Source organism: Neoarius graeffei, chromosome 20 (genome assembly GCF_027579695.1).
Source record: "Neoarius graeffei isolate fNeoGra1 chromosome 20, fNeoGra1.pri, whole genome shotgun sequence".
Lineage (NCBI taxonomy): Eukaryota > Metazoa > Chordata > Actinopteri > Siluriformes > Ariidae > Neoarius > Neoarius graeffei.
Window position 1 is genome coordinate 45,663,329 of NC_083588.1, and position 15,017 is coordinate 45,678,345.

General features: G+C 40.5%; 1 protein-coding gene across 4 annotated transcripts; it reads left to right on the plus strand.

The window, feature by feature from the left end:
• The first annotated feature begins 528 nt into the window (after window positions 1–528).
• Window positions 529–13,766, plus strand: dnal4a (dynein, axonemal, light chain 4a). Of its 4 annotated transcripts, none has more exons than XM_060902642.1 (4): window positions 529–562; window positions 2,074–2,158; window positions 9,201–9,284; window positions 12,582–13,766. In XM_060902642.1, the coding sequence occupies exons 2-4, from the start codon at window positions 2,087–2,089 to the stop codon at window positions 12,744–12,746; spliced, it is 321 nt and encodes a 106-aa protein (XP_060758625.1). In that variant the 5' UTR covers window positions 529–562; window positions 2,074–2,086; the 3' UTR covers window positions 12,747–13,766. The 4 variants fall into 4 exon arrangements, with proteins under 4 accessions (XP_060758625.1, XP_060758624.1, XP_060758623.1 ...); XM_060902641.1 differs by having other exon boundaries at window positions 556–644; XM_060902640.1 differs by lacking the exon at window positions 529–562 and adding an exon at window positions 620–672.
• The last annotated feature ends 1,251 nt before the right edge of the window (window positions 13,767–15,017 follow it).

A 15,017-nucleotide genomic window follows, 5' to 3' on the forward strand; every position in this document is an offset into this window, starting at 1 on the left:
GACCTGAAGCGAGCAGTTCATGTGAGGAAACCCACCAACATCCCAGAGTTGAAGCTGTTCTGTACGGAGGAATGGGCTAAAATTCCTCCAAGCCGGTGTGCAGGACTGATCAACAGTTACCGGAAACGTTTAGTTGCAGTTATTGCTACACAAGGGGGTCACACCAGATACTGAAAGCAAAGGTTCACATACTTTTCTCACTCATAGATATGTAATATTGGATCATTTTCCTCAATAAATAAATTACCAAGTATAATATTTTTGTCTCATTTGTTTAACTGGGTTCTCTTTATCTACTTTTCGGACTTGTGTGAAAATCTGATGATGTTTTAGGTCATATTTATCCATAAATGTAGAAAATTCTAAAGGGTTCACAAACTTTCAAGCACCACTATATGGATATGATGAAGGAGGACATGAAGATGGTTGGTGCTACAGAAGAAGATACGGAGGACAGTAGGAGATGGAGGGACATTATCCGCTGGGGCGACCCCTAAAGGGGACAGAAAGAAGAAGAAGAAGAAGGAGGAGGAAGAGGAGACGCCGGAAGTAATACAATAACGTGAGTTTCCTCCTGCTATGGTTGCTATGGCTGCATGGTTGCTATGGCTGATTTGTTTCCATGTCAACGGTAGTTGAAGAAAGTAAGTTTCATCGCAGCGCAAGACAGGGGTAACGTCATGCACCGAGTGTACTGTACCTGAAATGGTACCGATTCTTAATTACCATTAGCGCTGTCTGTTATGAGCACAAACTAGCATGGGTAGCTAATGACTGTGTGGTTACTATGTTAGCTAACATGTTAGCATTTAGCCCCCCCTCAAAAAAAAATGCTTGCAGACGCTAGCTTTATGACTAGCCAGCAGTGTTAACACACATTCCTGGCTATTTTTCCTAAACATCCCATGTACAATGTGCATTATTTAGAGCTAAACCGCTGAAGAGAAATTAGCAAGTAGCTCACTTGTTGTTAGCATAATACACTGACTTCCATTGTTCTGCTAGCGCGCTAGTCAGTTCAACTACCGGTAGCTAGTAACTTAGCTAGCTGAGAGTAAGATACCGGTATGTCTAGCTATACATGACTGAAGAAATATTTATTATCTAGCTTTTATTAAGGACAAAACTATTCTTGTAATGTGGGTAAATTTTAGATGTGCTATCACTGGTTGTAAATAAATCCCGGGACATAGAGAACTAAGAGTGGCTACATTTCTCTTGTTTCCCTGAATAAAATAACAGGATTATTCATTCATTCATTCATTCATTCATTCATCTGTTTCTATAATGATATCTTTAAATTGGAAGTTAGTGGTCTGTACCTCATATCTGTCCCAGTACTCATCATGAGCATTCATCTGCACATCATCAAAATATCAGGAAATCTATCTATCTATCTATATATATATATATATATATATATATATATATATATATACACACATACACACACACACACTACCGTTCAAAAGTTTGGGGTCACTTTGAAATGTCCTTATTTTTGAAAGAAAAGCACTGTTCTTTTCAATGAAGATCACTTTAAACTAATCAGAAATCCACTCTATACATTGCTAATGTGGTAAATGACTATTCTAGCTGCAAATGTCTGGTTTTTGGTGCAATATCTCCATAGGTGTATAGAGGCCCATTTCCAGCAACTCTCACTCCAGTGTTCTAATGGTACAATGTGTTTGCTCATTGCCTCAGAAGGCTAATGGATGATTAGAAAACCCTTGTACAATCATGTTAGCACAGCTGAAAACAGTTGAGCTCTTTAGAGAAGCTATAAAACTGACCTTCCTTTGAGCAGATTGAGTTTCTGGAGCATCACATTTGTGGGGTCGATTAAATGCTCAAAATGGCCAGAAAAATGTCTTGACTATATTTTCTATTCATTTTACAACTTATGGTGGTAAATAAAAGTGTGACTTTTCATGGAAAACACAAAATTGTCTGGGTGACCCCAAACTTTTGAGCGGTAGTGTGTGTGTATATATATATCTTTAACTAAACTATTTGCATCCTGATGATCTGACATCTAGTTTTCCATGTTTGCACTTTTCTCTTCTGTAGTAAAAAACTCCAAATGGCAGAAACGGGCGAAAGTAAAAAAGAGGAGGCGGACTACAAGAGACTACACAGCTTTCCTCTCATTAGGGTGTGTATTCGGTTTTACTGCAACCCTACACAACTAGTTATGTAGTAACTCAGTGTGTCGAAACCTTTATCAGGTAGTATTAAAGATGTTGCATGCAAAGTCCAACTTTATCGTGGAAAAAAGTAACAGAAGAGGGTAAAATAAATTTAGAACTCACCAGTGTTTGGAGCGTACTCATAGTTTTTGCAGCGTTTTGCCAAGCCGCGGGTCATTTGGTGAATTGGACACCTTGTTTCTCTTGTTTATGTGCAAACAGGAAAAATAAAATGTACCTTCAGCTGTTTATTTATTTATTTATTTATTTATTTATTTATTCCTGGATCAGACGAAAGGAATTCAGGATGATTCAGAAACGATTTTGTCATGGCCAGCAAATTTCCAGCTTCAGGCCTGAATATTACATTAGATTACATTATAGGCATTCAGCAGACGCTGTTATCCAGAGCGACGTACAAGAGCACCCTGACATACCCACAGTAGAAGAAGAAACCTTTATTTGTCACATGCACACTTCAAGCACAGTGAAATTCATCCTCCGCATTTAACCGATCTGAAGCAGTGAACACGCACACACAGCCAGAGCAGTGGGCAGCCACACCAGAGTGCCCGGGGAGCAGTCAGGGGTCAGGTACCTTGCTCAAGGGCACCTCAACCCAAGGCCGCCCCACGTCAGCATGTCTTTGGATTGTGGGGGAAACCAGAGCACCCAGAAGAAACCCACGCAGACACGGGGAGAACATGCAAACTCCACACAGAAAGGCCCTCGCCAGCCACTGGGCTCGAACCCGGAACCTTCTTGCTGTGAGGCAACCGTGTTAACCACTACACCACCATGCCGCTCAGTAGGGGGCAACCTGGGGAGCAGTTAGGGGTTCAGTGCCTTGCTCAAGGGCACTTCAGTCATTCCTGTTGGTCCAGGGAATCAAACCGGCAACCTTTTGGTCCCAGAGCTGCTTCTCTCACTATTACGGCATGGCTTCTCCTATAAGGAAGACGAACGAGCCTTGTAGTGTGATATAATCAAAGAACGTCTGGGACACCCCACGACACTCCAACGAAAATTGAGATTTTTTTTTTTTGTATTTTCTCAACAAGGATAACAACTCCTCCGATGTGTTCCTGGACATTCCTTAGACACGTAGACCTGATTGACAATTTCTTGACCCTCCTCCGTGATGATGCGCTCGGACGTGAATGATGATAGGTTGGGGTCAAACTTGTAGTGTTGCCAGCCTCCCAGTCAAGACATGACAAGAATATATGGCACTCTGATCACCTAATCTGACATGGTGATTATCATGAAAGATTAAAATGTTGTGTAGACTGATCCCACCATTACCCAAATTTGAGAACAGTTTGTATTTATTCTATCCACATTCACCGGATATGAGCAGTCATGCGCTCTGATTGGCTACTCGACTACGAGGCTATCAGTGCATATACGTGTAATGTTTATACCTTGTATTTTGATTTATAAATTACTGCTGACACGGAGCTTCACATGAACGCTGCTTTATTATTAATGCAAAATCACTGGACCGACCTCTAGGGGTAACATTCAATAAACGTCTACATAAACATACTGACGTCAGCAGTACGTGCCAGCGTTTCTATCAGAACAGCAGTCTGACTATTACAATACGGTACTATGAGTAGAGAAAAACAAAATGGCGGAGCATTTTGCTGAACCAGCCAAGGATGAAATAAAAACCTTACTCAAAAACACAACCCCAAAAAATACAAAAAAGCAACAAAATATGGAATAGAAGTATTTGATGGTAAGAAGGTATCTCTCTCTATTTTTTAAGAATTATTATTATTATTATTATTATTATTATTATTATTATAATAGCATATTTCACAAATTGCCACTGTCATTTCGCCACTTTGTTAAAGGAATACACCACCCCCAGATGAAATTGAGTCAGTCCCTGCAGTCCCTAGAGTTGGATGAGTGAGCCAAAGCGTTTTGTAGCCGACCCAGCCATTGCCCTGATCTAGAAACGCCCCGGTTAGCTTTAGCTTAGCGTAGTCGCTGTAATCCGGTGTGTCCAGCTAGCATTGTCGTTGCAAAAGTGAATTAAATAACTCAAGATTTTTTATAATTATTTCTCATGACCTGTACATTCACATCGAGTACACATATCAATGCAAATTAACACGAAGGGATTTACTAGACCGATTTATATCTGGAACTATTTTCGGCCACAGCACAGGCAAAGCACCGCTGCAGGCGCAAAGACACCGCGCAGCGCTTTAAACCCCCAACTTCCGGGTTTTCAGGCACTGCGTGGTGTCTTTGCGCCTGCAGCGGTGCTTTGCCTGTGCTGTGGCCGAAAATAGTTCCAGATATAAATCGGTCTAGTAAATCCCTTCGTGTTAATTTGCATTGATATGTGTACTCGATGTGAATGTACAGGTCATGAGAAATAATTATAAAAAATCTTGAGTTATTTAATTCACTTTTGCAATGACAATGCTAGCTGGACACACCGGATTACAGCGACTACGCTAAGCTAAAGCTAACCGGGGCGTTTCTAGATCAGGGCAATAGCTGGGTCGGCTACAAAATGCTTTGGCTCACTCATCCAACTCTAGGGACTGCAGGGACTGACTCAATTTCATCTGGGGGTGACGTATTCCTTTAAGCAGAAATGATTTTGTCAGAAGTTTTGTATGAAGTTTTTATCGAATTTGATAAAAATAAAAATGCTCTGTTTCTCAAAATCTAGTGATTGTGGATAGAATAAAACAGTTATTCCACTCAATCTCATCATACATGGCTTATAGCCAACTCGGTGCTACAGTACGTGCCTCGTCAGCTATCGGCTCATGTATGACTAGATTTCATGGAATAATTGTTAAATATACCACAAGTAGCAAAATTTAGATTAAGCCTTAATTTGTAAATATACAGTCAAAAGTTTAGACACGCTTACTCATTCATAGTCATGGAGTAAGTGTGTCCAAACTTTTAACTGGTATGTTATGATTCCGTTAAATCATCAAAGTGTACCACACAAATGTGTCTTGCATACACAGTATACTGGCAGAATTTTAATCCAGTCTTTCATTACAAATGAGATTTGAGTAAACAGGGGTTGTTGGTTTTTTTTCCAGATTTTCAGTACAGAGAAAACTGTCAAATCACACATTCACTGCAGATGCAAGAGCACTGGATCAACACTCCCACACAGTACAGCATGTTACACTCAGTCATACTGCTTGGTTTCAAGAGAGGTCAAGAAACCTGTCTGTGAAGGACTGTTTCTGACACGTCACATTCATAATGCTACATTTCTTCAGTAATGTACAGTATTGTGCAGAAGTCCGAGGCACATGTAAAGAAATACTGTAGACCAAAAATGGCTTAAAAAATAATGACATGTTTCAACATAAAAAAATATATATATTATAAACAGCAATGAGCCATAATAAATGAAACAAAGTCAATATTTGGTGTGAGATGACCCTTTGCCTAAAAAACAATAGTATTCTGAGGTACAGTGAGTGCAGTTTGATAAGGAAATGAGCTGTAGGTTTTACTGAGGGTCTTACAGAACCAGCCACAGTTCTTCTGGACACTTTGACTGTCACACTCGCGTCTTAATTTTGCACCAAAACCCAGCAGCCTTCATTATGTTTTCTTTTTTAACCTGAAAAGTGCTCTCTTATGTAATATGCTGCTCAGATACAAACATTTTTTTCTGTAACATTTAATTTTGTGCAGGAAAACGAACATTTGGACTCTATAAAATGTTTTTGTACTGACTCGATAATGCAGAAGTCATAAACTAGAAATCTATAACAAAGTTTGTATGGGGGGGGGGGAATAGGGTGCCTAAGACTTTTGCACAGTACTGCATATACCAAAGCAAAGGTCCTTAAAATTCACATCACCTGTAGAAAATATATCCTTTCGCAAAACACTAAATCTACAGTCAGGTCTATAAATATTTGGACATTGACAAAGGTACTGTTATTTTAGTTTGTCTACCGCAGTTGAAATTAAATGATGAATTTAAGCAAACTGTAGACTTTCAGCTTTAATTTAAGGGTATGTTCAACGTCAGTAAACAATATAGGAATTACAGCACTTTGTATATATGGTCACTGTTTTAAGGGTCCAAATATAATTGGACAAACTAGTATAGTCCAGAAATAATTGGACAAACTTGGGTAAGGCCCTTAACCCTAATTGGCTCAACCTAACCATCTTGACCCACATAGAAGTGAGGAAAAGGTGTTTAAAAAAAATCCTTAATTAAATTGTGATTTTTATTCCTTGTTTCATGCAGTTAATGGCTGCATGAACCCATAGATCTCACCAGACACTGAGGTTTTTTTCCCTGGTGATGCTCTGCCAGGCTTTCGCTTCAGCTGTCTTCAGTTGCTGCTTATTCTTGGGACACTTTGCTTTCAGTTTTGCCTTCAGCAAGTAAAATGCATGTTCCTCTGGATTCAGGTCAGGTTATTGACTTGGCCATTGCAGAACAATTTAATTCTTTGCTTGGGCAGTCTTGGGTTACTTTTGAAGTATGCTTCAGGTCATTGTTCATCTGCACTGTGAAGCGCCATCCATATGGAATCAATTTTGTGCCAAAATGTTCATACAATACTTTTGAAATATCAAACAAAAACGACAAATCAAAATACAAAAAAACAAAAAAAAGTCAATTTTTTTAGACTGGCAAACAAATTGTTCGTGTAATCGTGCAAAATCTCAGTCTATTACTCTTCAGAAACCTTTTATTTTTGTTCCGCGTCTTTCTCAGTTTTGCTTGACGTAATTTATTTTGGTAGCGATTCCAGCTTTCTCGTTTGCGCTCCCTGACTTTTTGCTTACAGTTTTGGCACAAACTTCACGTGTGGGCGGGCTGTCCAGGAATGCATTCCCATTGGCTAACTTGTGTTTGACTAACAGCTACGCTCAGCCATTCCCTACTCGGATTCTGGCGGACTGTTTGACGAGTGACCGATCCATTGACGGTAAACAAGGATCGAGTGGACTTCAGTGGCGACTATGATATTGAATTTACACTTTATTAATTCAATATCATAGTCGCCACTGAAGTCCACTCGATCCTTGTTTACCGTCAATGGATCGGTCACTCGTCAAACAGTCCGCCAGAATCCGAGTAGGGAATGGCTGAGCGTAGCTGTCAGTCAAACACAAGTTAGCCAATGGGAATGCGTTCCTGGACAGCCCACCCACACGTGAAGTTTGTGCCAAAACTGTAAGCAAAAAGTCAGGGAGCGCAAACGAGAAAGCTGGAATCGCTACCAAAATAAATTACGTCAAGCAAAACTGAGAAAGACGCGGAACAAAAATAAAAGGTTTCTGAAGAGTAATAGACTGATATTTTGCACGATTACACGAATAATTTGTTTGCCAGTCTAAAAAGAATGACTTTTTTTGTTTTTTTTGTATTTTGTTTTGTCGTTTTTGTTTGATATTTCAAAAGTATTGTATGAACATTTTGGCACAAAATTGATTCCATACATCCAGTCATCTGACCTTTGAAGCACTTATCTGAGCCTGAGCAGATAATATACACTTCAGAAATCATTCTGCTGCTTTAATCAGCAGCACATCATCAATAAACACAAGCAAACTTTGTTCCATTGGCAGCCATACATGTCCACATCATACGATGCTTTGGATCACAAGCATTTCTTTCCCTTTTCTATCCTCTTTTCTTCCCATCATTCTGGTACCAACTGACCTTTGTTTCATCTCTTCATAGGATCTTGTTTCAGAAATGTACAGGATTTTATTATCCCCCGCTGGCCGAAAGGCCCGAAGGAGGATTATGTCGTGGCAATTTCCGTTCATCCGTCCCTCCCTCCCTCTGTCCTTCCGTCTGTCCATCCCTCCGCCCGTCCCTCCCAGGAAGGGTACTCACTTATTGAAATCAACTCCTCTCACAATTGTTGGAGGAATTTCACGAAACTTGGCAGAATTCTTGTTATATATCGGTAATACACATATTGTAATTTCGTTAAATTTGGTTGCATTTTACCAGAGTTACAGCACTTGATTAACAAAATTATACTTTGACAGTTTCATGAGTGTGTATTTTCCTTCTGAAATCAACTCCTCTCACAATTTTTGGACAAATTTCTCGAAGCTTGGCAAAAGGCCTTGTTATATGACGGTAATACGCATATTGCAATTTAATTTTATGAAAATTTTACCAGAGTTTTGACCCTTGATGAAATAACTTGTACTTTGACAATTTCATGAGGGTGTACCTTCTTCTGAAATCAACTCCTCTCACAATTTTTGGAGGAATTTCACGAAACTCGACAGGATTCTTGTCAGTAATACGCATATTACAATTTTGTTTAATTCAGTCGCATTTTACCAGAATTATGGCATAGTTGCCAGCGGGGGATATTGTGCTCTCAGAGCACTCTTGTTTTTAGATGTCTTTGGCAAGGTCTAATCTAAGCTCTCATGATTTTTCCGTTTTTGAGTCTTACCAGTGGTTTATATCTTGTGGTAAACCCTCTGGTGAAGTCTTCTCTTGATTGTTGATATTGAAACAGATGCACCTACCTTCTGGAGGGTGTTCTTGATTTGGCCGATTATTTTGACGGGACTTTTTTTCCCTAAGGAAAGAATTATTTTGTTGTCTACTGCAGTTGGTCTTCTTGGTGTTGTGGGTTATTTTTTTTTTAAAGAATGTACCAAATAGTTTATTTGGCCACACCTAATTTTTTTTGCTATCTTTCTGATTGGTTTGTGCTGATTTTTCAGCCTAATGATGGCCTGCTTCAATGGCAATTCCAGCTCTGTGGACTTGGTCATGTTGAGAGTTAACAGCAACAGATTCCACAGGCATTTCCCACACATGAAATCAACTCTGGACCTTATATCTGCTTACTTATAAGTAAAATCATGAGGGAATAACATATCTAGCTATAGAAGAGCTGAGCATCCAATTATCCAGTTACTTTTGGTCTGTTAAAAAGGGGAGGACCACGTATACAAGATCTGGATGTAAATACCATGATTTTTATCCTGTTTCTATTCTAGCACACAGACATGCCGGAGGAGATGAGAGTTGAAACCATGGAGCTATGTGTCACAGCCTGTGAAAAGTTTGCCACCAATAATGAGGTTAGAACTGTGTATGATTCCAAGCATGGTCGGGTAAGGGGAGGGGTATTGAATTGGTTCCATACATGGCTCTGTTTTCCGACCCACGCTCGCCTCCGACAGATTCTCATTCTGTCTGGCCCAGAGTCTAAACACTTACATCATGCCAGACCCTCATAGTGTAGCCATCTGGCCTGTTACTGTAGCCTACTCATTCTGTAAAAGCTAACACGCATTCTGTTCACTTTGATGAATTCAGTAACGTGGGTTGATCGACTCATAGCAGTCTTGTAGTCAAGTCAAGGTTGCCAAATCTGCTAGAAGTAGCCCGATGTAACTTCAAAACAACCCCTAAAATACTAGCCGATACTAAAAATTAAACAAAATGGAGCCTGTATTTAGCTGTTGGATGGCCTTTTCGAATTAAACCGGTAGCCTCTCAGATTGATCGAGAAATTCACACTATCAACTGACCGCACTCAGCTTTTGTTTTGATCGTAGTGCTGTCTTTTCAGTATTCAAATAAATCATGTACAAATGAAAAGAAAGTAAAGTAAAAACTGAAATAAAACGTGAGCTCCGTTAAATCAATGCATAGCTAAAGATTATTAAGAGTATAATGTCAATGCACAACCGTGCTCTTTCTAACAATTGAGTGCACTTAATGGTTTTAATATAGCAATTCTGTCCAGTGGTATACTGACATTTCCTACTTAAGTCCAACATGCATTCAAATATGATGTGATACATCCATCCATCCATCTGTAGCCGCTTATCCTGTACAGGGTCGCAGGCAAGCTGGAGCCTATCCCAGCTGACTATGAGTGAGAGGCAGGGTACACCCTGGACAAGTCATCTGGTCATCGCAGGGCTGACACATAGAGACAAACAACCATTCACACTCTCGTTCATGCCTACGGTCAATTTAGAGATACCAATTAGCCTAACCTGCATGTCTTTGGACTCTGGGGGAAACCGGAGCACCCAGAGGAAACCCACGCAGACACGGGGAGAACATGCAAACTCCACACAGAAAGGCCCTTGCCGGCCGCTGGGCTTGAACCCAGGACCTTCTTGCTGTGAGGCGACAGTGCTAACCACTACACCACCGTGCTGCCCATGATGTGATACAGTATTTTATAATGAAGCAGCAATTTCATCATGATGCTAACATTATTCATGCAATAATACAAGTAGAAGTGTGACAATAATTATTATTATTATTATTATTATTATTATTATTATTATTATAAGTTACATTTATATAGCGCCTTTCTCAGACTCAAGGTCGCTTTACATAGGTCAGAGAAAACACCACAAAAAAAAAAAAAGAGTTGCTAAAGAGTGGTGAGTTTATGCACTGGTGGAGAAATGTTCATGAAACAGAAAGGTTTTGAGATGAGTTTTGAAGAAAGGAAGAGGAGAGCAAGTTGAGGAAGGGAATTCCAGAGCTTGGGGGCCATGGCACTAAAGGACCTGCCACCCAGGGTAGAGAGTCTAGTGACGATTCAGTTTTTTTCACAGTTCAATTCGAATCACAGTTTTGACTTTCACGATTCACATTTTTTGTCTTCTATTTTATAACTGATGCAAATCATTGTCAATATTGTGTTAACTGTCAGCCTAGAAATGTAGAGCAATAAAAAACAAACAAGTCATATTGCCTTTGTAGTCTTTATTCAGACTCCAGTCGCTCCATTGACTCTGAATGCATCACAGTCCAGTCATTTTTGGCACGTTTTAATTTTCAAACCACAAAACACTAAGAAACAAAAAAGCAATGAAAACTTAGTGACTTTTGTCTCAATCTTTTAAAACACAAAAATACAGTCACTTGTGTTAAATTGAACACCACCTCTTGAGACACAACATTCATTGTCCAGAGAGGACATAACACACTGAGATTCAATAAGTTCTGAGACAGCAATAATTTATTGCCATGATAAGGAAACTTAGACTCGCACAGCTTACACAGCACTTGTTTTCTGTCACAAGACAGTAAGAAATGCTGCCAAACTGGGCTTTTTAAAGCCGGTGGCTTCAGGAATTCCGAGTCGTCCACCATGTTATTCACAAAGCAATACGTGACCTCATGAGACTGTTATAGCAATTACAAACATGGCTGCGCCCGCGTACAGTTTCGGATACCGAATCAAATTTTTAATATCAAAATTATGCCGTTTGTGAAAATTTGTTATGCATCTAGGGTTATCGGGATGAAATTAGGTATTGTTAGTGAATCACCAGTGAATCATCTCATCTCATTATCTCTAGCCGCTTTATCCTTCTACAGGGTCGCAGGCAAGCTGGAGCCTATCCCAGCTGACTACGGGCGAAAGGCGGGGTACACCCTGGACAAGTCGCCAGGTCATCACAGGGCTGACACATAGACACAGACAACCATTCACACTCACATTCACACCTACGGTCAATTTAGAGTCACCAGTTAACCTAACCTGCATGTCTTTGGACTGTGAGGGAAACCGGAGTGCCCGGAGGAAACCCACGCGGACACGGGGAGAACATGCAAACTCCACACAGAAAGGCCCTCGCCAGCCACGGGGCTCGAACCCGGACCTTCTTGCTATGAGGCAACAGCGCTAACCACTACAGCACCGTGCCGCCACCAGTGAATCATGATTCATTCAATTTTAATCCATTTTTGAATCAGATTGAAATGGATCAATTAATCGTCACACCTCTAAATACAGGCAGCACGGTGGTCGGTGGTGTAGTGGTTAGCGCTGTCGCCTCACAGCAAGAAGGTCCGGGTTCGAGCCCCGTGGCCGGCGAGGGCCTTTCTATGTGGAGTTTGCATGTTATCCCCGTGTCCGCGTGGGTTTCCTCCGGGTGCTCCGGTTTCCTCCACAGTCCAAAGACATGCAGGTTAGGTTAACTGGTGACTCTAAATTGACCGTAGGTGTGAATGTGAGTGTGAATGGTTGTCTGTGTCTATGTGTCAGCCCTGTGATGACCTGGCGACTTGTCCAGGGTGTACCCCGCCTTTCGCCCGTAGTCAGCTGGGATAGGCTCCAGCTTGCCTGCGACCCTGTAGAAGGATAAAGCGGCTAGAGATAATGAGATGAGATGAGATGAGACCTCTAAATACAAGACAAAGAATAGCTATGAGAATAAGCAGAGCAATTTATTGATGCAAACTGCTTACTTTTATATACGGTAACGTGGTATTTATGAAGTTATATTGGTAATAAGAAGTGCATCTGTATGCATCACCTTGTATGGTCCAAATCAAGCTACATGAAATTAATGTTGAAGTTGAAGACTTGAGTAATAAGTGACTCACGTTCTTTTCCTCAGAGTGCAGCGAAGATGATAAAAGAGTCCATGGATAAGAAGTTTGGGAGTTCCTGGCATGTGGTAATCGGCGAGGGGTTTGGATTTGAGGTGACTCATGAAGTAAAGAATCTGTTGTACATGTTCTTCGGTGGCAGCCTGGCGGTGTGTGTGTGGAAATGCTCCTAGCGCTGATCTCAGTCCAGCCTCTTTCCTATTCATCCACACACTACCTAATTTTATATATTTATATACCTGTATTCACAGTACTGTTTCAGCTATGCAGATCTTTTTCTACTTGACCTTTGTGTGCATGTGTGTTTATGTAACGTTTGTGTCTGAGAGAAAACCTGACCACCTTGTATAGACCTTCTCTTCTACTGTATTTTATTTTTTTGCTATTTTCCTTTGAATGCAGGGGATCATAGTGGAGTCGATGTAGACCTTTTACTCAGTCTCCACCTCCAGTATTGACTAATAATTATCTCAGTGAATTATATGGACCGTTGTACACCAGGCTGATGAAAAATCGATGACACACCGGCAGTGAGAATTAATTTTACGTCTAGTGGACAGATTTATATAACATTCTGTCAGTCTGTGTGCCACTGCATAGCACTGCTGTAGTAATTGAACCCAGCATGATTTTTAAAGTGCAGTTTGTAACGTGTAATTGTTTCTTGACCTGTAACAATCACGTCATTTGAAAGATACCTTAGAAAAACTGTGATTTGCAGCAATGGCATGGAGTGGATTGGCTAGTGTCTTTCTCTCAGGCGTTTTGTTTACACTTTTCTGGCCCGGAAATAAGCTCCACCCCTAGCCAGATCAGAGCTGCTCAGGTCTGCCCCCATTTTATGCCTTAGGAGGTAGCAGAGGGCTCTAAAAATTACAAACTGCTCCTTTCAGAATATATTCTGTGTGTCGGTGTGAGAGAGAAGTGTTTATCTTCTTGTACCTCCACGTCAGATGTCTTTTTAAAAATACATCTATCGCATTTAGTAATGCTCATTAATTTTTCCTCTTCATTTTGCCTGCCATGCAATGTTTCGAAGAGCTTCCTCCGTTTTTTCTTGATTTATTTTCTTGTTTGTTTCACCTTTATCTCCCTCTCTCTTTTCTTTACTAAACCAGCATTTCTATCAAGTGTGCCATGTTGGTTAACTTGAATACAAATGTAAATCTTTTTAAATAAATAATGTCAGTATTTGTCTTAGTTCTGTCTTTTTTTAATATGAAGGCTAAACATAGCTTATATCTTTAGAGCATCTTTTATTTTTACTTCTTTCAAAGTCATCCTGAGGATTCCAAAGGTGATTCAAAGGTATTGTGACAGAGAGAGAGATCAATAAATAAATTGGGTGAGTTGCATTACATTACAAGCATTTAGCAGAAGCTTTTATCTAGAGCAACATACAACATACCCAGAGCAACCCAGGGAGCAGACGGGGGTTAGGTACCTTGCTCAAACCGTTCCTGCTGGTCCAGGGAATCTAACCTTTAGGCCATGGGTTGTTTCCTGGATGAAGAAGCCTTTATTTATCACACCTACACTCAAGCACAGGCTTAAAGCAGATACGCAGAACCTTTATTTTTAAATACATTTCTGAGTGGATAGTATCTCCATCCTTGACTCTTGTATGCTGCATAACTGGGAATAAAAAATATATATTTTTGAGAGTTAAAATCGACTGCAAAGTTGGCATTCGAGCTGCCCCACTGAGCCACCCAGCCCTGAGTGGGTGACGTCACAGCAGGAACCGGAGCTATAGACCAAAGCCAGACTCGGCAGGCGAGAGTGGTTGCAATGGCCTCTTAGTTCGGATTTATTGGAGATTCTTTGGATTCCTCAGATAGTAATATATCTGACTGTGATACAGTAGTCCTGAAATTGGAGTGTGTGTACATGCTACTGCTATACACATAGAACTGTATCAGTTGGAACCATCGGAAAGTGAACCTGATAGTAACACCTCAGCCACGGAGGCCCCCACCGTATGAAATAAAGCCAGAGAACAAAACCGTCTAGAGAATTGGATGGAACTGAACTGACCGTCTCATGTGACTCTCATTAAAACAGGATAGGTGTTATAACTTATACAACATACATGTACATGCATTTTCACTGATAAAACATAAAAGGCTAATTAAATAATCAGATGAACTGAGACGATCACATTCTGAAGCAAATTAAATAATCTTATACCAGTAACTTAAACACACAATACAAGTTACATGTATTAATCTAAATGCAGGTAAACAACGAGTGGTCTCATCTCATCTCATTATCTCTAGCCGCTTTATCCTTCTACAGGGTCGCAGGCAAGCTGGAGCCTATCCCAGCTGACTACGGGCGAAAGGCGGGGTACACCCTGGACAAGTTGCCAGGTCATCACAGGGCTGACACATAGACACAGACAACCATCCACACTCACATTCACACCTACGGTCAATTTAGAG

What these genes read in the sequence shown, in the direction of transcription:
- dnal4a (XM_060902640.1), top strand. Translation starts at nt 623, where the DNA reads ATGTCAACGGTAGTTGAAGAAAGTAAGTTTCATCGCAGCGCAAGACAG. An exon ending in CATCGCAGCGCAAGACAGGG is followed by an intron (nt 673 to 2,073) that starts GTAACGTCATGC and finishes TCTCTTCTGTAG; the next exon opens with TAAAAAACTCCAAATGGCAG. An exon ending in AGTTTGCCACCAATAATGAG is followed by an intron (nt 9,285 to 12,581) that starts GTTAGAACTGTG and finishes TCTTTTCCTCAG; the next exon opens with AGTGCAGCGAAGATGATAAA.